The sequence below is a fragment of the Ranitomeya imitator genome, chromosome 2, assembly GCF_032444005.1.
Source record: "Ranitomeya imitator isolate aRanImi1 chromosome 2, aRanImi1.pri, whole genome shotgun sequence".
Classification (NCBI taxonomy): Eukaryota; Metazoa; Chordata; class Amphibia; order Anura; family Dendrobatidae; genus Ranitomeya; species Ranitomeya imitator.
This window is the reverse complement of record NC_091283.1, coordinates 358,825,133-358,849,997: the sequence shown is the minus strand read 5'-3', so window position 1 is coordinate 358,849,997 and position 24,865 is coordinate 358,825,133. Positions and strand designations below refer to the sequence as shown.

Below are 24,865 nucleotides of genomic sequence, written 5' to 3'. Positions count from 1 at the left end.
GCAGCCCCCCATATTGGCTGTGAGTAGGAGAGGAAAGACACACACAGTCAGAAAACAGGATTTAGCACAAGAGGCCACTCTAGCTAAAATAGGAAAGGATAGGACAGAGTTCTGTGCTGTCAGTATTAAAACCCTTCCAAAAATATCCACAGCAGATTATACAAAAAATTCCTCCATCTAACTAAAGACGTGGAACGTATATCTGCAACTCCAGAGACTACAAAACTCAGAGCAGGAATACAATCAAAAAACAAGCACACAGCTTGTGTGCCATAGAAAAAGAAACAGACACTTATCTTTGCTGAATTGGCAGCTAAGCAGGAGAAGCCAGACAGGGATCCAACACTTTCCAAGAAACATTGACAACTGGCAAGGACTAATGAGTCCTGCAAACCTAAATACCCCAGTCAGAACTGCAATCAGCAGATACACCTGTCCAGGACTGCAGCCCAGAGACAACTGCATTACCACCTACAACCACCGGAGGGAGCCCAAAAGCAGAATTCACAACACGCACCCTGGTGGAGGTTGCGTGCAACTGCCTTGCAGTTGCATTACACCTTGGCCAGATCTGTGCCTTGCCACAATTCTGTCTCTGAGCTCCTTGGCCAGTTCCTCATGAATCTCATTTGATCTGACATGCACTGTGAGTTGTGATGTCTTATATAGACAGGTGTGCGTCTTTCCAAATCAAGTCCTACCAGTTTAATTAAACACAGCTGGACTCCAATGAAGGAGTAGAACCATCTCAAGGAGGATCACAAGGAAATGGACAGCATGTGACTTAACTATGAGTGTCTGAGCAAAAGGGTCTGAATACTTATGACAATGTGATATTTCGGTTTTTCTTTTTAAATAAATATGCAAAAATTTCTACATTTGTCTTTTTTTTTTCAGGCAAGATTGGTTGCAGAGTGTACAGTAATGAGAAAAAAATGAACTTTTTTGAATTTACAATAGTGAAGACAGAAAGTTCTCCAGCGTTGATTTTCATAGAATTAAAACATCAATTTTATTGGAGACATATTTAAAACCATAATTAGGCTATATGCAACATGGAAATGGGGTCCCTGGTGGTCCAAACCAACGCTTTTGACTTATTCATGGTATGAAGACAGACCCACATCGCTGGTATTAAATACAAAAGGACATACAAAAAATAGGTGCATTAATTAAAAACATCAGTGGAGCAATCAGAGACTCTCCAAACAGTTAACCAGTTAACCATAATGAAACCACATGAGTTAAGATTATAACATTGACACAAAAACTTTTGTAATAGTGAAACGGTAAGTAGCAAAAACCGCAATAATAAAACCTACGGACGTAAGAATGGTGATAATTTAGTCAATAAAAAAACCTGCTTGGAATACTGGAATTAATTAGGGCTAACAAAAAAAAATCACATGAGATTCATACTTGCAGAGTCTATATCCTTAGAAAAATTAATTAATCAAGCTGCAATATAAGATTCAGCCGTTTATGTAAACCTAGCGGCACTCTTGACTGTAATCTAAAAATCCAAAATGATTCACGGTTTAACACTTTTTCTCTGACGTCTCCCCCCCCCCTGGGTGGTTTAAAGACTTTTTCAATAGTGACCCTGAGGGTATTAGGGTTACCAGCATGTTTTACAATGATTAGACACTGCTGAGACCTGGGAGACCTATATTTTATATGTAGTGGATGGTAGTTGTCCCTAGCAGGGTATACTTGGGGCCTGTCCTTTTTGGGACAGGAGCAATACAAGCGGCATGACAGGGAGTTTAGTAAAGCCCTGTACCCCCTCCCCTCCTATCTAGAGAAGGCAACAGGAGGAACCTGCTGTGAACGTTTGCCCGTTACTATTGGTGAGATCAAACCAATTTTTATCTTGAGCACTGGTTTGCAAGAGCACTTTACTCACAAGTCTTATTTGTGTCATGTTAGTTTGTCCATTTTATTTTAGTGATTAAAAGTTACGTTTTATTTTATTGGGAAACTCTCCGTTCTATACTCTACTGATATCCCTGAATGCATTGTATAGGTGTGACTCATCTCACACTTTTGGTAGTTTTGCTGTTCGAGGTTCTCCAACAGATAAATCCTACAGCCTACAAGCTCAAACTCCAGGCCTCTTTAAGGATTGATTTCAAGTGTCCCTCCTAAAGCCAGTAGTCTTCAGTCCCTAGTCTTCCAAGGTAAAGGGACCAGATCTGTTCCAGTCAGCTCTGAAGACGTTTTCAAGGTAGAGAATATTCTGTTCGCCAGGATAGTAAGACAAAACTTTTTTTCTTGTGGATTGGAATTGGTTCAGTCCTGAGGAGAGGTCGTGGGAACTCAGGGAGAACATTCATGCTCCTCTGCTCCTAGAGAGATTTCTTGCGGGCTTAAAGAAAAGAGTTGTAAATGGTGGAGGGTACTGTAGCACTGGCGTCCTTCCACGTTTCTCCCATTCCCCGGCAGGGACGCCTGCTCACTCACCACTGCGGCTGTGGTCTTGCACTTTCTCTCGTGCTATGTCTGTTGCCTGGGGTCTGCACATGGTGTGCAGATCCGCGGGCACTATTCTTAGGGCATGCACACATTCCCTCCTTCTTCTTTCTTGAATGGAGGTGCCTGAGCAATGTGTAAAGCTAGTCCCTTGCATGCTTGCTTGTTGTCAGGTCCCCAGTACCCACCAGTCAGTCTTCATATCCGGTACCTGTCTGCCTGTACTTGCCTTGTCTCTTTGTATTTCAGCTGAACCAGGCCACACGTGTCAATGCTTATCTGTACACCAGCCCCTACCTGCCAGTGCTTATCTATATACTGGCCAAGCCAGCCTGCACCTGCCAGTGCCTATCTGTATAGCAGCCGCACCAGCTTGCACCTGCCAGTTCTTATCTGATTACCAGCCTGCACCTATCTGTATACGAGCTGGATTAGCTTGCACCTGAAAGTGCTTATCTGTATACCTAGCTATACCTGTCTGCATCTGTGGTTCCGGCAGTGTCTGCATATATTAGCTGTACTCTCCTACAGAGCCATTCCAGCTACCTGTCCCTTGGGGGTCAGCTGCCGTGTGTCCGTGATCTGTCCTGGAGTAGCATCTGATGACCATCGGGAGCCAAGCCTAAACCCACCATCACGGGCTCTAGTGAAGAGTCAGATGCTCACCTAGTCACGCACTTCCAGGCTCTCCTTCGATCACGGCACAGTGGTTTCTCCAATCCTATTACACCCTCTCTTGACCCATCCTCTATGTCTAGCTATTTCCCCATACCACTTCTACCCTATGCCTAAAACTACTGGAACAACATGTCCATCATGAACTGTCCTGCCACCTCTTCTCCTGCTTCCTCTTTGACTGGTTACAGTCTGGCCTCCTAACCACCAAATCCAAGCAACACTACTCTGTCCTACTCCTCCTGGACCATTCCCTCTTAATACAGATTCTCTCATCTCTTGGCATTACAGACTTGGCCCTATTGTGGATCTCTTCATACCTAACAGACCAGATATTCAACGTCTCCCACTCACACACCACCTCCTCATCTCACCCCTTATGTGTCGGTGTCCCCCAATGATCAGTTCTAGGACCCCTGCTCTTCTCCACCCACACCTTAAGCTTGGGAAAGCTCATAGAGTCCCATGGCTTTCAGTATAATCTCTATGCTGATGCCACACAAATCCACCTCTCTGGACTGAACTGAATATCACCTTCTTATTAACCAGAATCCCACAATGTCTGTCAGCTATTTTATCCTTCTTCTTTGCTCAATTTCTAAAACTTAACATGGACAAAACAGAATCCATCATGTTTTCTCGATCTTACTCAATCCCTCCAACAGATCTTATCCACCAAAGTCAATGGCTGCTCACTCTCCCCAGTCCCGCAAGCTTGCTGAAACGGGAAACCTTTCCTTAACTCTGCTCTCTCCTTCAAACTATACATCCAAGCAATTCCCACCTACTGCCAACTGCAACTCAATAATATTTTCCAGATACGTACATTCCTTAACCAACACTCTGCAAAAACACTAGTGCCCTCATCTCCCGCCTTGACTATTGCAACCTCCTGCTCTGTGGCCTCATTTCTAACACTCTTGCAACCCTACAATCTATCCTAAACTGCTGCCCGACTAAACCAACTGTACCTCTGCTATTCCCTGGCCTCTCCTCTCTGCCAATCCCTTCACTGGCTCCACATTGCTCAGACTCCAGTTCAAAATCCTAACCATGACAAACAAAGCCATACAGTGAAATAGTCTACCAGCACTTGCTTACAAGCAACCTCCGATCCTCACAAGTTCTCCATCTCTCTACTCCATTCTTATCTCCTCTTCCCACAAGAATATATCTTGCATACAAGATTTCTCCCATGCATCCCCTCTACTCTGAAATTCTGTACCCCAACATATATCAGGCTATCATATAATATGGAAACCTTAAAAAGGAACCTGAAGACCTACCTCTTCCGACAACCCTTCAACGTGCAGTAACCATCGTTCCATTTACCACTGCACGACCACCTCTACTCTCGCCTACTGTATCTTCACCCATCCCTTGAAGACTGTGAGCCCTTGCGGGCAAAGTCCTCTCTCCTCCAGTACCAGTCGGTGACTTGTATTTTTTATGATTATTGTACTTGTTTTTTACTATGTATACCCATTATAACAGGCTGAGGTACATTATTACAAGCTAGGGGACATTAGTACAGGACAAGAGACACTATTACAGAATGATGGATATTATTACAAGCTTGGGGATATTATTACAGGATTTGGGGACATTATTACTGAACAGGGAACATTACATTCTTGGAGACAAGATTACAGAAAAGGGGACATGATTATAAGATCGAGTATATTTTAGAGGATGGCAGACATTACAGGTTTGGGGATATTATTACAGGATAGGAGACCTTATTACAGTCTGGGGGCCAGAATTACTATATGGGGATAATTGTAAAACAATATTACTGTAAGGGGCTGATTACGGGTAAAAAAAAAAAAAAGAAAAATTACAATAAAGAATGAAATGACAATGGAATAATATTTGGCCACTAAAAATGGCATTTTATGTAAAAATGTAAGCAAAAAGGAGACCTGTACCATAACCCATATGATAAACACCACTAGAAAGAAAAAAACTGCTAAAAAAATGATCAAATAATGGTATTGCTGAAAACATCACTGCAAAGAACGCGGCCGTTCATATCCAATTTTTTTCTATGTTTGAGCCATTTATCAGGCTGAGTGTGATGGCCCTGCCCTAAATGATTATTCCCTGTCTCGATATAGAAGTATGCATTAACACAATTTTACATCAACGAGTATATTCAATATTTTCATTATTCATGAGTGTAGCCAATTTTAAAATTCAAAAGGACTCCCTATTGATTAGCCTCTGCAATTGATCACAAAACTTTTCAGATATACAGTCATGGCCAAAGTGTTGGCATGCTTGAAATTGTTCCAGAAAAGGAAGTATTTCACCCCGATAATTATTGCAATTACACATGTGTTGTTATATACATGTTTAATTTACCTTGTGTGCATTGGAACAACACAAAAAGAGGAGAAAAAGGCAAATTGGATATAATTTTACACAAAAAAAAACAAAAATGATCCGGACAAAATTGTTGGCACCCTCAACTTAATATTTGATTGCACACTTGAAAATAACTGCAATCAAGCACTTTCTATAACCATCAACAAGCTTCTTGCATCTCTCAAATGGAATTTTGGACCACTCTTCTTTTGCTAACTGCTCCAGGTCTATCATACTTGAAGGGTACCTTCTCAGCAATTTTAAGATCTACCCAAAGATGTTCAAAGGGAATGATATCAAGACTCAATGTTGGTCACTTTAGAACACACCAGCACTTTGTTTCCATCCTTTTCTGAAGGCTTCTTGAAGTATGCTTGGGGTCATTGACCTGCTTGAAGACCCATGAAAAAATAACATGCAAACCCAGATTTCTGGCAATGGGCACTACATTGCAACAGAAAATCCTTTGGTAATCTTCAGATTTCATGATGACTTGCACACAGTCAAGGCACCTAGTGCCAGAGGCAGAACAACCCCAAATCATCTTTGTTCTTCCACGATATTTGACTGTAGGTGCTGTGTTTTTTCTTTGTTTGCCTCCTTACGTTTTCTGGAAAACAGTAGAATGATGTGCTTCATCAAAATTCTGTCTTGGTCTCATCTGTCCACAAGATGCTTACGCACGTACATTTTGGCAAACTGCAGTCTAAATTTGTATAAGTCTGTATCAGCAGTGGGGTCCTCCAGAGTTGCCTGCCATAGTGTTTTATTTAATTGAAATGTCGACAGATAGATCAAGCTGAAACTAACACACCCGAAGCCTGCAGGATAGCTTGAACTTCTTTGCAACTTGAATGCGGCTGCTTATTCACGATTGCAACCTTTCATCAATTTTTCTCTGCTGTCTATGTCCTGGAAGGTTAGCTACAGCTTCATGGGTTGTAAGCTTCTTGATTATGTTGCTTGCCATGGACGAAGAAACATCAAGATCTCTGGAGACGGACTTGTAACCTTGAGATTATTAATATTGTTCAACAATTTTGGTTCTCGAGTCCTCAGATAGTTCTCTTCTTCTCTTTCTGTTCACCATGCTTAGTGTGGCACACACAGACACTATATGCACAATGCAAAGACTGAGTCAACTTCTCCCCTTCTTATCTGATTTCAGGTGTGATTTGTGCACCACATGCTTGAAACAAAGTTGTTAACTCACAATTTTGGAAAAGTGCCAGTATTTTTGTCTGGACCATTTTGGGGTTTTGAGTGAAATTATGGCCAATTTTCCTTTTTCTTTTGTGTTGCTCCAATATGCACAAAAGAAATAAACATGTGTATAAAAAACAGGTGTCATTTAAATAATTTTCTCAGAGAAATACTTCATTTTCTGGAACAATTTCAAGGGTGCAAACACATTTGGCCATGACTGTATATTCCAATATTATTATGCGTAAACAGTCTGGATTTTTCTGATGGTCAATAAGAAAATGTTTAGGCAATGGTTTAGTACTCAGTGCCTAATGGTTTACCTGTGCTTGTTCATTACTGAATGTTGCAGCAAACATATTGAAGCATACAGTTGCACTTTAACAAATAAGCAATAAAAGATGTGTTGCAATTTAAAAAGTGGCTGACAGCCCACTGGACCTAGAGTGAAAGCTCTCGCACTTATGTATAAGCAATGCACAGCATAAATACTTGGGGCACCCACAACGATAAACCCCTCCTCAGTCGGGAAACAAGGAGGATTTTGCCTCACAGTGGATGTAAAAATGTTTGAGTTGTTTTGGACTCCAATGAATTTGTGAGAACATAACTCACAATAGACACTTTATGTTCAAAGCAAAAAAAGGTGCTATAGGTGATCACCCCGGGAAAGACAATGATGGAACTAACACGAGTGGATTGTGAACTGACAAACTCTGAAAAATGTTTTTAGACATGTTGAGGTGAAGGTAAGGTCAAATTTTTATCCCCTACATCATCGGGGCAGTCATCTAGATACCTTCTACCATCTTCTGTTAAAGGAACGTAGATCTTTCTTCCATGATGAAAAAGGATAACTTAATCCCAGCCCTGCGCCAGGTTTTAAAGTCCTTCAGATCCAGTAATCAGATGGTGAGCTTTTTGATGTCTAATAAGGTGCCATTTTTGGATAAAACGTTTCCCGCATTCTGAACATGAAAAAGGCTTTTCGCCTGTGTGAAGTCTCTGGTGCTTAACAAGAATCGATTTCTGGTTAAATTTTTTCCCACATTCTGAACATGAAAAAGGTTTCTCACCTGTGTGGATTCTCTGGTGTTTAACAAGATGAGATTTTCGGATAAAATATTTCCCACATTCTGAACAGAAAAAAGGCTTCTCCCCTGTGTGAATTCTCTGGTGCTTAACAAGATGCGATTTCTGGTTAAAATATTTCCCACATTCTGAACATGAATATTGTTTCTCCCCTGTGTGATATCTCTGATGTGATATAAGATTTGATTTCTGTGTAAAACTTCTCCCACATTCTGAACAGGGAAAAAAAGGCTTCTCCCCTGTATGACTTCTTTGGTGTATAGTAAGATGCGATTTCCGGATAAAATACTTCCCACATTCTGAACAGGAAAGAGGCTCCTCCCCTGTGTGAAGTATTAAATGTTTGACAAGATTTGCTTTCCGGATAAAATATTTCCCACATTCTGAACAGGAAAAAGATTTCTCCCCTGTGTGAATTTTCTGGTGCTTAACAAGAGTTGATTTTCGATTAAAATATTTCCCACATTCCGAACATAAATATAGTTTCTCCCCTGTGTGAGTCGTCTGATGTGCGATAAGATTTGATTTCTGTGTAAAACTTCTCCCACATTCTGAACAGGAAAAAGGCCTCTCCCCTGTGTGAGTTCTCTGGTGACTAACAAGATGAAATTTCAGAATAAAACATTTTCCACATTCAGAACATGAATACGGCTTTTCTCCAGTATGAATTCTCTCATGCCTAATAAGATCTGCTTTCCGGCTAAAATATCTCCCACAGTTGGAACAAGAAAATCCATTCTCCTGTGTGTGAATTTTTTTATGTTTAACAAAAGACATTTTGAGGGGAAAAATATTTTCATATTCTGAATATGAAGAGGTCTTCTTTGCTTTAAGAGGAGTTTGTTCATTAATGCCTCTTTTGTGACTTTTATTTTTATTAGTAGTCTGTAATGAATGAGAAGATAAGACATCTTTCATATGATCAGATAATCGATCTTTACTGTAAAGGGATGATGGTATATGTGGAGTAATGGCATTCACTTCAATTGTGTCCTGGGTAATCTCAAGGTCATCTGATTTAAAAATTGAAGATGTCAGTTGTCCCTCTGATCTCCTGGTAAAATAATCTGCCAAGAATAAAACCAATTATTTTTAATAAAATATCCCTGATATCTATATTTTTGAACCTTTCTACCTAAAATTTCCATTGAAATGGCAAGTTACGTAGTAAAATTCAATTATTCACAAAAGGACAGTTCACAGTCTTATAGAACGCCTCATAGCATGATTTCAAAGAGAAAAAAAAAAAAAAAAACTCCAAGTAAATGTGGCGCTAAGCACCTATGGATTTTTTGAATTCATCCACTTCAAGTGAAAAATGTTAAAAAATTCATTTATTTTCTCAAAATAAAATATATTTGTAAATTTTTTTAAAAAACAGTACAACGCGTTTCGGCTGCTATTTTTACAGTGCAGCCTTCATCAGGTAGTAAAAAAACAAAAAGAACAAACAATACAATAAGCACTATAAAATGATGTTACAACCTCCAAGTTCTCTTATTTATGAGGGTTCCTAGAAGGGATTAGCAGGGCGGGACCGGGGATCAGGTTCTCCTTTCCTGATGACTAACTACATGGTAGCCTCTAAAGAGACACATTTATCCTATATATATAAAAGAGCAGTTTAGTACTTCTATTCTATCCAAAATGAGCTTTTAGATACATGGTATTACACTGTTACGAACAAACACAACATTAAAAATATAGGTATATACACAATCATAAATATGATTCATTCCAATACCTCATCAATATGTTTAAAAAAAAATATATAAAAAAAAAAAAAAAAGGGAATTCTCCCTTTTTTCTTTTTTTTCCCCTTCCCTTTTCTTTTTTTTTTTTTTTTTCTTTTTCCTTCCCTCCTTTTTCCTTTCCTTCCCCTTTTTTTTTTTTTTTTTTTTTTTTCCTTCCCCCTTCCTTTTTGTGTTGTTGTATTGACACATGCGCGAACGACTGAGCTATTTATGACAAACCCTTACACATTCTCTACTACATCATTAAGTCCATTTGGATAAAGGCTTTGTAACCTATATATCCAATATGACTCCTTGCGGTTTAATAATTTGTTCCTGTTATTAGCCCCTTTTGGTATATGCTCCAGCGGTGTGACCGTAATGCAGAAGCATTTATTGTGCTTCAGCAGGAGATGACGGGACAGACTATGTTTAATCTGCCCGTTCTTTGCATTATAGCGGTGATTATTCATCCGGGCACTCAATTCCTGGGAAGTTCGTCCCACGTATTGGAGCCCGCATTTGCAAGTCACTACGTAGATGACAAAATCCGTTCTACATGTGAGTCTCTGCTTAATCTTAATTGTTTCCCCAGTAGTATTAGATTGAATACTCCGAGCTCCATGGTTAATGATCTTACAACATTTACATTTGTTTGAAGAGCATCTATATACTCCTGTGTTCATCTTCCCTCCATTCACATTGGTATTGTTTCCTATCATGTTTTTTATTTTTGGAACCTCTCTTAATTTACTCTGAGCTACAATATTTTTCACTGTCGCCCCTCTCCTAAAGGTTACTCCCGGTTCCCTTGGAAGCATTTTCCCAAGAATCACATCTTTTTTTAAAATATACCAATATTTTTTTAAAATTCTCCTTATCAATACATTCCCTTTATTATAAGTTGTTATAAAATTAAACTTCCAAAGATTTCTCTTATTCTCCTCATTGCTTGCTGGCCGTTCTTTCCCTCTAGTTTCCTCTGCATTACAATCTTTTCTCTTCCTACTTGGGAGACAATCCTCCTGTACTTTGTCCAAATTCTTTCTGTATGCTGCCTCGATTAATTTTTTTGGATACTTCTTATCACTGAACCTTTTCTTCAGTATCGCTGATTGGGTCACATAATCTTTAGTGTTTGTACAGTTTTTTCGTATCCTTAAGAACTGGCTGAATGGTACATTAGTTTTCCATTTTTTATAATGCGCACTTCTAAAGTCCACGTAGCCATTCGTATCACAGCTTTTGAAGTGCGTTTTTGTTATAATTTTCCCCGCTTCATGCCCCAATTCCAGGTCCAGGAACACGATTTTGTCCCTTCTGATGCATGACGTAAAGGAGATGCCCCAGTTATTGCTATTAAGAGAATCTATTAATTTACAGGCTTCTTCCTCAGTCCCGGCCCAGAAAATGATCAAATCATCTATATATCTACGGTATAGTAATATTTTTTCTTTGTATTCAGATGCATACAACAGCGATGAGGACTCGAAACGTCCCATATGAAGTAAAAATATCAGAAATTAGGAATAAGTGTGATAAATCTACAGTATCGGTAGATCAGAATAAAATAAGTACAGGGATTAATGAGGAAATAAAAAGTATTCCAACAGTAAAAATTTTTAATCTCTCTGATCACTTGTTATCATCCACTGAAATGGGCATCCTAATGAAAGGGTTAAATTTTTGTCCATCACAAAACACTAATGATTTTGAGTTATTTTTGGACTTAAATAGATTCACAAGAAAATTAACCCTATTGAGGCATTTCACAATTAAAGAAAGAAATGCCACAGTACAAACAGATACAAAATTAGTTGACAAAGATATAGATATTTTGGAAACAGAGACCACAAGTGCTAGCAACTACCTACATAAAGAAGTAGTGCCTGTCTCTTCGTTTTATCCGACTCACCATAGGGGGCATTGTCTAGAGACATTTTTTCATCTTGTTTCAGAAGAATTCAGGAATCTGAATAAAAATAGTCTTAGTTCTAATGAGGAACAGAAAGTTGTTGGTAAGAATAAAAGGATAAAAACAAAAATTTTTAAAAAAAAACATTATGTTTACAAAGAGAATATTACACAGCAAGAAAAAAAATGCATTGAATTCCTTGAAAAACAACACAGAGATTGTGATAAGACAGGCAGATAAGGGGGGAGGGGTAGTGATTCAGAATAGGCCTGATTACTTGAAAGAAGCCTATAACATTCTATCTGATACTAAATATTATGAAATTTTAAAAAATGATCCTTCAGCCAATTTTAATAAGGAATATCATGGTTTTATAAACAAAGCCCATAAAGAGAATATAATAAATAAAAAAGAAAATAAATTTTTGACCAACAATACACCAACAATAGCACATTTTTATCATCTTCCAAAGATGCATAAAAATTCCACTAATCCACCTGGTCGCCCGATTATATCTGGTATTGATTCCTTAACAAGTTCATTATCGCATTACATTGATTTATTTCTTCAAGAAATTGTAACTACCCTTCCTTCATATTTGAAAGACTCTGCACAACTGATTGAGGAATGTAGGAATATAGAATGGCAGGAGAATTACAGCTTTATCACACTGGATGTAAATTCATTGTACTCCAACATTGATCACACACTTGGCATCAGATCAGTAGATCATTATTTATCATCAGTATCAGGACTGCAGGAGGAACAAAAAACATTTTTGTTGGAAGGGTTGAAATTCATATTAACGCACAATATCTTTGAGTTCCAGGGTAAACTCTATTTACAGCGCCTTGGTACAGCGATGGGGACTCGGGTAGCGCCAAGTTTCGCAAATCTCTTTATGGGACGTTTCGAGTCCTCATCGCTGTTGTATGCATCTGAATACAAAGAAAAAATATTACTATACCGTAGATATATAGATGATTTGATCATTTTCTGGGCCGGGACTGAGGAAGAAGCCTGTAAATTAATAGATTCTCTTAATAGCAATAACTGGGGCATCTCCTTTACGTCATGCATCAGAAGGGACAAAATCGTGTTCCTGGACCTGGAATTGGGGCATGAAGCGGGGAAAATTATAACAAAAACGCACTTCAAAAGCTGTGATACGAATGGCTACGTGGACTTTAGAAGTGCGCATTATAAAAAATGGAAAACTAATGTACCATTCAGCCAGTTCTTAAGGATACGAAAAAACTGTACAAACACTAAAGATTATGTGACCCAATCAGCGATACTGAAGAAAAGGTTCAGTGATAAGAAGTATCCAAAAAAATTAATCGAGGCAGCATACAGAAAGAATTTGGACAAAGTACAGGAGGATTGTCTCCCAAGTAGGAAGAGAAAAGATTGTAATGCAGAGGAAACTAGAGGGAAAGAACGGCCAGCAAGCAATGAGGAGAATAAGAGAAATCTTTGGAAGTTTAATTTTATAACAACTTATAATAAAGGGAATGTATTGATAAGGAGAATTTTAAAAAAATATTGGTATATTTTAAAAAAAGATGTGATTCTTGGGAAAATGCTTCCAAGGGAACCGGGAGTAACCTTTAGGAGAGGGGCGACAGTGAAAAATATTGTAGCTCAGAGTAAATTAAGAGAGGTTCCAAAAATAAAAAACATGATAGGAAACAATACCAATGTGAATGGAGGGAAGATGAACACAGGAGTATATAGATGCTCTTCAAACAAATGTAAATGTTGTAAGATCATTAACCATGGAGCTAGGAGTATTCAATCTAATACTACTGGGGAAACAATTAAGATTAAGCAGAGACTCACATGTAGAACGGATTTTGTCATCTACGTAGTGACTTGCAAATGCGGGCTCCAATACGTGGGACGAACTTCCCAGGAATTGAGTGCCCGGATGAATAATCACCGCTATAATGCAAAGAACGGGCAGATTAAACATAGTCTGTCCCGTCATCTCCTGCTGAAGCACAATAAATGCTTCTGCATTACGGTCACACCGCTGGAGCATATACCAAAAGGGGCTAATAACAGGAACAAATTATTAAACCGCAAGGAGTCATATTGGATATATAGGTTACAAAGCCTTTATCCAAATGGACTTAATGATGTAGTAGAGAATGTGTAAGGGTTTGTCATAAATAGCTCAGTCGTTCGCGCATGTGTCAATACAACAACACAAAAAGGAAGGGGGAAGGAAAAAAAAAAAAAAAAAAAAGGGGAAGGAAAGGAAAAAGGAGGGAAGGAAAAAAAAAAAAAAAAAAAAAAGAAAAGGGAAGGGGAAAAAAAAAGGAAAAAAGGGAGAATTCCTTTTTTTTTTTTTTTTTATATATTTTTTTTTAAATATATTGATGAGGTATTGGAATGAATCATATTTATGATTGTGTATATACCTATATTTTTAATGTTGTGTTTGTTCGTAACAGTGTAATACCATGTATCTAAAAGCTCATTTTGGATAGAATAGAAGTACTAAACTGCTCTTTTATATATATAGGATAAATGTGTCTCTTTAGAGGCTACCATGTAGTTAGTCATCAGGAAAGGAGAACCTGATCCCCGGTCCCGCCCTGCTAATCCCTTCTAGGAACCCTCATAAATAAGAGAACTTGGAGGTTGTAACATCATTTTATAGTGCTTATTGTATTGTTTGTTCTTTTTGTTTTTTTACTACCTGATGAAGGCTGCACTGTAAAAATAGCAGCCGAAACGCGTTGTACTGTTTTTTAAAAAAATTTACAAATATATTTTATTTTGAGAAAATAAATGAATTTTTTAACATTTTTCACTTGAAGTGGATGAATTCACAAAATCCGTAGGTGCTTAGCGCCACATTTACTTGGAGTTTTTTTTTTTTTTTCTCTTTGAAATTGCCACCTATGTGGATCTGAAGCAGGATCAACACATAGTTCTCCAAAGTGAGCTGCACACCTTATTGGATTATACAACATACGAAGAAGAGTTGCCTAAAGAATTGATTCCTTGAGAATCTCAACGTGCATTTCTTACCGATAGAAGGTGAGCATAACTACAAATAAAAGAAATGTTTTTAACTTGTTGGTAAAAACGTATTACGCTCAGAGGAAGCGCCGCACTTGTCTCTTTTTTTTTTTTTTTTCCCCTCTTTCCCTAAACCAGGGTATTTCTAAAGCCTCATAGCATGAACCAGTAAAGCATGGTAATCAACTATTTGTTCATTTGACCTCCTAAATATTGCAATACAAAGCCAAAAAAATGTCTACTTATCCCTTAAAAAAACAAGCCTCTGCTAGGGTCCATCATCTCTTAATGAAAAAACATATTTAGTATCTCGAAGGCTCTTGAAAAGCAACATGTCTTCCATAAACCAACCCAGCAAAATATGCTCTCCCAATGAGATGTTGGAAACATATGATCCGGGCTACACAGGCTGTCCAGCCACTAAGAAGAGGGTGGCTAGGATATGTAGTTCCATTCAGTCTGGCCGTATGGGTGTGTGCTGTCCAGGTGAAGTAATAAGCTCTCTGCTTCAGCCAATTGGAAAGAAACACATCCTACTAAAGCTTGTATTATATTGCTGGAATTGGCTAAGTACAACCTTATTCTTCTCTGGTTCAGTCCTCTATGCTCAGCACCCAACTTGTTTGTTTCCTGCTTTGACCACGGCCTGTTTACTGACTACTCTTGTGTTTTTTGATTTTGTATTTTCTCTATCATTGGAGCTGTCGTAAGTCCTGACTAAAATAGTAGAGAAGGTATTCATGTTCCCCATTATAGTACTCTGAATTTTTAGCATTGAAAACATAATGGAGTTTGTGATTTTGCAGCAGGCTATGAAACCAGGGCTCAATACATCTCCAATAGGTGTGAATAAATGTATATTACAGCTATCAACTACTCACAGCTTAGAACTATAAAATAGTACAGTGGTACAGGTGTGATTTTTTGTGTGTAGTTTTTGCAATCCTCTTTGAATGTGGTTGGTTTTAAAAGAGAATGAAAAATCAGAGTAAAGAGAAACTCTGTTGTTATTGTACAGAAAATCACACTTGGTTGTCTATCATAAAAGCGAAGTTTGGCCAGAAAAACTGGGCCTGGTCTTGTAGGGACCATATGAGCACATTGAGCAGAACAGAAGTGAGAGAAGGTACCGTACATTCATCCTATATGATGCCAGTATTCTGTCAAGGTAACTGTATCATTACTGGCCACTTTCTATTAGAGGCTCATCATAATATTTTCCTTCAATTGATTTTCTAACTTGTCAGCATATTCTACCTACACTGTCATTTGGCTTTATAGTATACAGATCTGGGAAGATAGGGGACAGCCTCTTCTGATCACAGGAGTTAGGTAGATCCTCCAGGATGAAAGTTTTCTAGAAGTAAAAGGTCTTTAAATGCCCAAAGAAATGTGGAACAGTTTTGCATGGAGGATAATGTGGAAAACCAGGAAACTGGTGATCACATGATTGTGATATGGCCGGACTACGCCACCGATAAAGAAGTCACAACTTGTGACTGAGAAGAATTTGTTACTTTTCTGCAGTTACTCTGGTTACGACTCACCTGGGTGATCATATGTAGGAATCTCCTCCTCATAACACTGCTCATCACTCCTCACATATGTCTCTTTAGTATTAATGTGGGTCAGACCTTTACCCTGAAACAAATATTGTACAAGTCACAGACAGAAGCAGAAGTCACATCTATGATCAGCTCTAATCCTGCCATCTCCTCTGTTCTAATTACACAAGTATAAAAGATAATACTGGTGGATAAAACAAGACTGAGCACAAGACCTTCACAGAGGTCTATACATTAGGTGACATCTCAAGACACCTCTCCATTTACCTGTTGATCCTGAGGAACATTGGGATTTTCTTGTTTACAGTCCTGTGGAAGAGGACATAGACATCTCTCTGGTGTTGCTCTCTTACCGGATAGAACTGAAGAAAACACATACAGGGACTGAATGTTTTCTTCACATACAGATAATTATAGGCTGTGTGTATTTTGTCCTGTCTATTACCTGGTGATGTGAGGGGCTGGGAAACCTCCATCATGATCTCCTTGTACAGATCTTTGTGTCCTTCTAAATACTCCCACTCCTCCATGGAGAAATAGACAGCAAAATCCTGACACCTCATAGGAACCTGACACATACAAAGACGCAGTCATTCCCCAGATCCCTTCATAGTGTTACTGTATAATGTCCCAGCATTCTCACCTCTACAGTCAGCAGCTCAATCATCTTGTGGGTGAGTTCTAGGATCTTCTGGTCATTGATATCCTCATATATCAGGGGGAGAGGTGGAGGCCCTGTGATTGGGCTCAGGGGTCTTCCCCATCCCTCAGACACAGGGTCCTGACAGCGCGCACTAGAAGTCTTCTTCACTACAGTGTAATCCTGGTTATGGAGAGACACATTAATAAATCTCACTCAGACACTTCCAGAGTCCTCACCTCTCCAGTTCTATCCATCTGTTAATCCCATAGATAAGAATTATACAATGTGACGTCATCAGAATCTCTTACCTCTCCAGTAAGTCGGAAGAGGATCTCTAGGGTGAGTTGTAATATCCTCTCCACCATCTTGTCCCTGTCCAGATCCATCATTGAAGGCTCAGTCGGGCAAGTACTCTTAAATAGAAGATCTGCACTGAGAGAATCCAATATTGTAGGGACCTGAATGGAGAGAAGTTGAGTCGATGTAACATTATAAAGAATCTTGTGTAACAGGGGTGTGCAATTAATTTTGCTAGAGGCTCACATAAAAAACTATGACTGCTCTGGATGTCTGATCCAACCGGCCAAACATAAATCTCCTATTTTATTTTTTCTATCAGTTTTGTCACATAATCTTGAGCAGAATTATGTCTGCTGACTTGATGCTACTGTTAATACATGTAGTGTTTTTCCCTGTAGCAGCTAATAAAAAACTATTTACTGCTTTGTACAAAGTTTATATGAAGTAAATTAAATCTGCTCCTGTTATTCAGCCTCTGTGCCTTAATCATCAACAGAACATGATGTCCCGAAAAACCATCTCACACTATAGTCCGTCTACTGCTGCAATATCATCTTTTGTGGCCTCCCTGATAACACTCCCGCTCCTCTCCAGTCTGTCGTTTACTCTGCTGTCCGACGAATCCACCTTTCTCCTTGCTATTCTTCCGCTTCTCCCTTTTGCAAATGCCTCAACTGACTCCAAATTCTCCAATGAATCCAGTTCAAACTACTAACATTGACCTTAAAAGTTGTATATACAGTGGGGCAAAAAAGTATTTAGTCAGTCAGCAATAGTGCAAGTTCCACCACTTAAAAAGATGAGAGGCGTCTGTAATTTACATCATAGGTAGACCTCAACTATGGGAGACAAACTGAGAAAAAAAAATCCAGAAAATCACATTGTCTGTTTTTTTAACATTTTATTTGCATATTATGGTGGAAAATAAGTATTTGGTCAGAAACAAAATTTCATCTCAATACTTTGTAATATATCCTTTGTTGGCAATGACAGAGGTCAAACGTTTTCTGTAAGTCTTCACAAGGTTGCCACACACTGTTGTTGGTATGTTGGCCCATTCCTCCATGCAGATCTCCTCTAGAGCAGTGATGTTTTTGGCTTTTCGCTTGGCAACACGGACTTTCAACTCCCTCCAAAGGTTTTCTATAGGGTTGAGATCTGGAGACTGGCTAGGCCACTCCAGGACCTTGAAATGCTTCTTACGAAGCCACTCCTTCGTTGCCCTGGCGGTGTGCTTTGGATCATTGTCATGTTGAAAGACACAGCCACGTTTCATCTTCAATGTCCTTGCTGATAGAAGGAGGTTTGCACTCAAAATCTCACGAGACATGGCCCCATTCATTCTTTCATGTAACCGGATCAGTCGTCCTGGCCCCTTTGCAGAGAAACAGCCCCAAAGCATGATGTTTCCACCACCATGCTTTACAGTAGGTATGGTGTTTGATGGATGCAACTCAGTATTCTTTTTCCTCCAAACACGACAAGTTGTGTTTCTACCAAACAGTTCCAGTTTGCTTTCATCAGACCATAGGACATTCTCCCAAAACTCCTCTGGATCATCCAAATGCTCTCTAGCAAACTTCAGACGGGCCCGGACATGTACTGGCTTAATCAGTGGGACACGTCTGGCACTGCAGGATCTGAGTCCATGGTGGCGTAGTGTGTTACTTATGGTAGGTCTTGTTACATTGGTCCCAGCTCTCTGCAGTTCATTCACTAGGTCCCCCCGCGTGGTTCTGGGATTTTTGCTCACCGTTCTTGTGATCATTCTGACCCCACGGGGTGGGATTTTGCGTGGAGCCCCAGATCGAGGGAGATTATCAGTGGTCTTGTATGTCTTCCATTTTCTAATTATTGCTCCCACTGTCGATTTCTTCACTCCAAGCTGGTTGGCTATTGCAGATTCAGTCTTCCCAGCCTGGTGCAGGGCTGCAATTTTGTTTCTGGTGTCCTTTGACAGCTCTTTGGTCTTCACCATAGTGGAGTTTGGAGTCAGACTGTTTGAGGGTGTGCACAGGTGTCTTTTTATACTGATAACAAGTTTAAACAGGTGCCATTACTACAGGTAATGAGTGGAGGAAAGAGGAGACTCTTACAGAAGAAGTTACAGGTCTGTGAGAGCCAGAAATCTTGATTGTTTGTTTCTGACCAAATACTTATTTTCCACCATAATATGCAAAAAAAATGATAAAAAAACAGACAATGTGATTTTCTGGATTTTTTTTTTCTCAGTTTGTCTCCCATAGTTGAGGTCTACCTATGATGTAAATTACAGACGCCTCTCATCTTTTTAAGTGGTGGAACTTGCACTATTGCTGACTGACTAAATACTTTATTGCCCCACTGTAATCTGTCTTCTCCAAAAGTCGCTAAGCCAATTTATCGATATTTTCCACACGTAATCTTTAGCACTCAGCAATGAGAGATCTTACAATTGGTGTTGGGAAAAGGCATCCTTCAAATAAGATAGACCTGGAACAGTTTGCAGAAGTTTGATCCATAACTCCAATTGAGAGGTGTAAGAAGCTTGTTGGTGGATATAGGAGGAGATTGGTTGTAGTTATTTATTACAAATATTAAGTTGAGCGTGCCAACAATTTTTTCTGGCCTATTTTGGGGAGTTTTGTGTGAAATTATATTCAATTTGCCTTTTTTCTCTCTTTGTGTTCGAATATATAAAAAGGATATAAACATACATATAACAAAACGTGTAATTGCAGTAATTTTCTGGGAGAAATGCTTATTTTTCTGCAATAATTTGAATGGTGCCAACAATTTTTACCATGACTGTATTTTGTATCTAACCCCCTTCTCATGTACAGCACAATGGAATCAATGGTGCTCTTTATATAAATAATAATGTCCCCTCACACACTATGATGTCATCACAGAGTCCATCCCCATGAATTATAATGTCCTCACACAGGCCACTTTATAGTATGATATCCCCATAGAGCCCCCTATGCAGAATGATGCCCCCACACATGCCCAGTAGGGATCAGCATCATGTCCCTAAACTTACCCCATAGGGCACAGAATGATGTGCCTAAATGTATCCCATAGGGCACAGCATGATATCCCTAAACATGCCCCATAGGCCAGAGCATGATATCACTAAACATGCCCCATAAGGTATAGCATAATACATAAAAATATTTTACCTATATAGCGCCAACAATTTACAATTAAAGGGAACCTGTCACCCCAAAAATCGTATATAAGCTAAGGCCACCAGCATCAGGGGCTTATCTACAGCATTATGTAATGCTGTAGATAAGCCCCCGATGTAACCTGAAAGGTAAGAAAAACAGGTTATATTATACTCACCCAGGGGCGGTCCCGCTGCTGTCCGGTCCGATGGGTGTCGCGGTCCGGCGCCTCCCAGTTTCATGCGATGATATCCTCTTCTTGTCTTCCTGCCGCGGCTCTGGCGCAGCCGTATTTTGTCTGCTCTGTTAAGGGCAGAGCAAAGTACTGCAGTGCGCAGGCGCTGGGCCTCTCTGACCTTTCCTGCGGCAGGAAGACAAGAAGAGGACGTCATCGCATGAAGATAGGAAGTGCCGGACCGCGACACCCATTGGACCGGACCACAGAGGGACCGCCCCTGGGTGAGTATAATATAACCTCATATATGATTTTTGGGTTGACAGATTCCCTTTAAGTGGGGACATGTTCAGACAATACAAAGTAACACATAGTTCACCGGTTACAGGAGGAGTGAGATTTCTGCTTAGTAAGCAAAAAAACTTGCTCAGTTACTAACACAAATGACAATGGAATTAAATTATACCAGACTGAAGCTGGCTATACACAGACTTACGTCGGACTAACCGGCCAGTATCAATGGGTTCATCTGCCAGCCTAATGTGTATGGAGGCGGCGACTGACTGGTGGTCGGGAGAGATGTTGATCTCGCGTTTCCGATTGTAGACTGCCGATCACATTGCACTCTGAGTGATAAGTCGCCGGCCGACGTGTCAGTCAGCGGCTTTCACATAGAAAACACAAATGAGTTCGGCCTAATGAGCGGTCCTGTGTTCACAGGAGTCTGATGAGATACTGTTGTCGAACGATCTTTCGACCCACAGCCATCTAGTGTGTATGGCCCGCTTTAGAGAATTAAAGCTATTGGCTATGCTAATTGGTTTATAGAAAGCAAAAAAAAATAATAACGAACAGACAAGTATTATCCGATGAAAACAGACATAAAAATAAAAAAGAACAATGTGGAATCTTAAAAACTAATTAAAGTTTAGAATACAATCCAATAATATATTATAAACAAAAATAGCTATCCATGTTGTACCATGATCCGGGTCAGAACAAGATCTTTCAACAGGATGTCTGATTTGTTCCCAGCAGAGCTTCTACCATTGCCAACATGCGTTGTCCAAGTGCCTTTTCCAGTTTGTTTCCAGTATACAAAATCATACAGAGAGAACTATCTATGTCAGGCTTTTTTGCTTGTGGTCAGGCTATCGGCAAAACATGTTGTTATTTAGACCCGACACACGCTTTTCAATCTCACCAAAATTACAAATATTTAATAAACTAGATTTCAACAATTGTACTACTAGTTTTATAGAATGTTTAATCGAGTGTACTCTTTGTAAAGTTCAGTATGTGAGATGTACCCCAGGAGCTCCGAAAATTCTTAATCAAAAAGTTAATTTATTTCAGTTCTTCAATACCAAAAGTGAAACTCATTATATAGAGTCATTACAAACAGCATGATCTATTTCAAGTGCTTATTTATGTTAAAGTTGATGATTATGGCTTACAGCCAATGAAAACCCAAAAGTCATTCTCTCAGTAAATTAGAATACTTTATAACACCAGCTTGAAAAATTATTTTTAAATCCGAAATGTTGGCCCACTGAAATGTATGTTCAGTAAATGCACTTAATACTTGACCGGGGCTCCTTTTGCATCAATTACTGCATCAATGTGGCGTGACATGGAGGCGATCAGCCTGTGGCACTGCTGAGGTGTTATGGAAGCCCAGGTTGCTTTGATAGCAGCCTTCAGCTCATCTGCATTGTTGGGTCTGGTGTCTCTCATCTTTCTCTTGGCAATACCCCATAGATTCTCTATGGGGTTAAGGTCTGACAAGTTTGCTGGCCAATCAAGCACAGTGATACTGTTGTTGTTATTATTATTATTATTATTTATATAGCATCATTGATTTCATGGTGCTGTACATGAGAAGGGGTAACATACAAATTACAGATATCACTTACAGTAAGCAAACTAACAATTACAGACTGATACAGAGGGGAGAGGACCCTGCCCTTACGGGCTTACATTCTACAGGATGGTGGGGATGGAGACAATAGATTGAGGGTTGTAGGAGCTCCGGTGTTGGTGAGGCGGTAGCTTCAGTAGTGGTGAGTAGGCAGCGGGGTCAGCTCAGGCTGTAGGCTTTCCTGAAGAGATGGGTTTTCAGGTTCCATCTGAAGGATCCGAATGTGGTTGATAGTCGGATGTGTTGGGGCAAAGAATTCCAGAGGATGGGGGATATTCTGGAGAAGTCTTGGAGGCGGTTGGGTGAGTAGTGGATAAGTGTAGACGAGAGAAGGAGGACTTGGGAGGACCGTAGATTACGTGAGGGAAGATATCGGGAGATTAGTTCAGAGATATATGGAGGAGACAGGTTATGGATGGCTTTGTAGGTCAGTATTAGTAATTTGAAAAGGATACACTGAGGGAATCGGAGCCTGTGAAGAGATTTGCAGAGGGGGGAAGCGGAGGAGTAGCGAGTAGAGAGATGAATTAGTCGGGCAGCAGAGTTAACGATGGACTGGAGAGGTGCAAGGGTGTTAGCAGAAAGGCCGCAGAAAAGGATGTTGCAGTAGTCAAGGCGGGAGATGATGAGGGCATGCACAAGCATTTTAGTAGATTGACGGTTGAGGAAAGGACGGATTCAGGAGATATTTTTGAGCTGGAGGTGGAAAGAGCTTGGATGTGTGGTCTGAAGGACAGGGCAGAGTCAAGGGTTACTCCGAGGCAGCGGACTTCCGGTACAGGGGGAAAGCGTGATGTCGTTAATTGCGATAGATAAGTCAGGTATGGAAGATCTATGGAATGGAGAAAAGATGATGAGTTCAGATTTGTCCACATTGAGTTTGAGGAAGCGAGAGGAGAAGGAGGAGTATATGGCTGATAGACACTCTGGGATTCTGGACAGCAGAAAGGTGATGTCTGGACCAGAAAGGTAGATCTGAGTGTCGTCAGCATAGAGGTGGTACTGGAATCCATGGGACTTTATGAGTCTTAGAACAGAGCCTTGGGGGACTCCAACAGAGAGAGGGTGGGATGAGGAGGTAGTGTGGGAGTGGGAGACGCTGAATGTGCGGTTAGAAAGGTATGAGGAGATCCAGGAAAGGGCGAGGTCTTTGATGCCAAAGGAGGAGAGGATCAGTAGTAGGAGGCAGTGGTCAACTGTATTGAAAGCAGAGGACAGGTCTTGAAGGAGGAGTACAGAGTATTGCCCGTGAACTTTGGCTGTAAGTAGGTCGTTAGTAATTTTGGACAGGGCGGTCTCAGTTGAGTGATGGGGGCGGAAACCAGATTGTAGATTGTCGAAGACCAAGTTAGAGGAGAGGTGGGAGGAAAGTTCAGCATGGACGTGCTGCTCCAGGAGTTTGGAAGCGAATGGGAGCAGCGATATTGGGCGATAGCTGGACATAGCTGTTGGGTCGAGGGTTGGCTTTTTAAGGATAGGCGTGATTGTGGCATGTTTGAAAGCAGAAGGGAAGGTGCCAGAAGTTTTAAACCAGGTATTGGTACTTTTGCCAGTGTGAGCAGGTGCCAAGTCCTGCTGGAGAATGAAATTTCCATCTCCAAAAAGCTTGTCGGCAAAGGGAAGCATGAAGTGCTCTAAAATTTCCTGGTAGACGGCTGCGCTGACTTTGGTCTTGATAAAACACAGTAGACCTACACCAGCAGATGACTTGGCTCCCCAAACCATCACTGTAGAAACTTCACACTAGACCTTAGAAATCAAGGTCCAAAAGTTTAGAAGAAGAATGAAGAGACAAACAATTCAAGCTGCTTGAGGTCTAGTGTGAAGTACTATGGGATCATTATATTGTGTGTGGGGGATGGCGGTACTGGGGAAGCATTATACTGTGTGTGGGGGATGGCAGTACTGGGGGAACATTATACTGTGTGGGGGATGGTGGTCCTGTGGGAACATTATACTGTGTGTGGGGGATGGCGGTACTGGGGAAGCATTATACTGTGTGTGGGGGGATGGCAGTACTGGGGGAACATTATACTGTGTGGGGGAGAGGGCGGTACAGTGGGAACATTATACTGTGTGGGGAGATAGCAGTACTGGGGGAACATTATACTGTGTGTGGGGGGATGGCGGTACTGGGGGAGCATTATACTGTGTGTGGGGGATGGTGGCGCTGGGGGAACATTACACTGTGTTGGGCCAAGAAAGCAGCACCATACAATGAGAGTAATTCATGGTCTCATGTTATCTTTTTATAGTTGGTACTATGTAGCAGAGGAAAAGAACAAAATGCTATAAAGTGGCAACAACAGAAAAGCACCAAAATAGGAATCTCCAGCACCTACCTCCACCTGCAGAGCCGCACACCACATATATGGCTGCTCTCTGTGCGTACAGGACCTGTGATGAGGTCACAGGAGGGGAGGAGTCAGGGGTCACATGATCAGGGGCCTCAGTGTATGCAGGACTCTGCTGTGCTGGTTGTCATGGTGCTGGATGAGGGGAAGTTTATGTGTGGGGTCAGGAGGGGTTTACAGGGTGGGTGTAGCAGAGCCGTGTGTGTACGAGGTGTACCGAGCAGAGCCGTGTGTGTACGAGGTGTACGGAGCAGAGCCGTGTGTGTAC

General features: G+C 40.4%; 1 protein-coding gene across 1 annotated transcript; it reads right to left on the bottom strand.

The window, feature by feature from the left end:
- Window positions 1–991: 991 nt before the first annotated feature.
- LOC138663816 (zinc finger protein ZFP2-like) lies at window positions 992–24,647 on the bottom strand. The gene is made up of 7 exons (XM_069750157.1): window positions 24,586–24,647; window positions 17,007–17,156; window positions 16,699–16,878; window positions 16,501–16,624; window positions 16,323–16,417; window positions 16,038–16,131; window positions 992–8,876 (listed from the first exon to the last, which is right to left on the bottom strand). The coding sequence occupies exons 1-7, from the start codon at window positions 24,610–24,612 to the stop codon at window positions 7,600–7,602; spliced, it is 1,947 nt and encodes a 648-aa protein (XP_069606258.1). The 5' UTR covers window positions 24,613–24,647; the 3' UTR covers window positions 992–7,599.
- Between the last annotated feature and the right edge of the window lie 218 nt (window positions 24,648–24,865).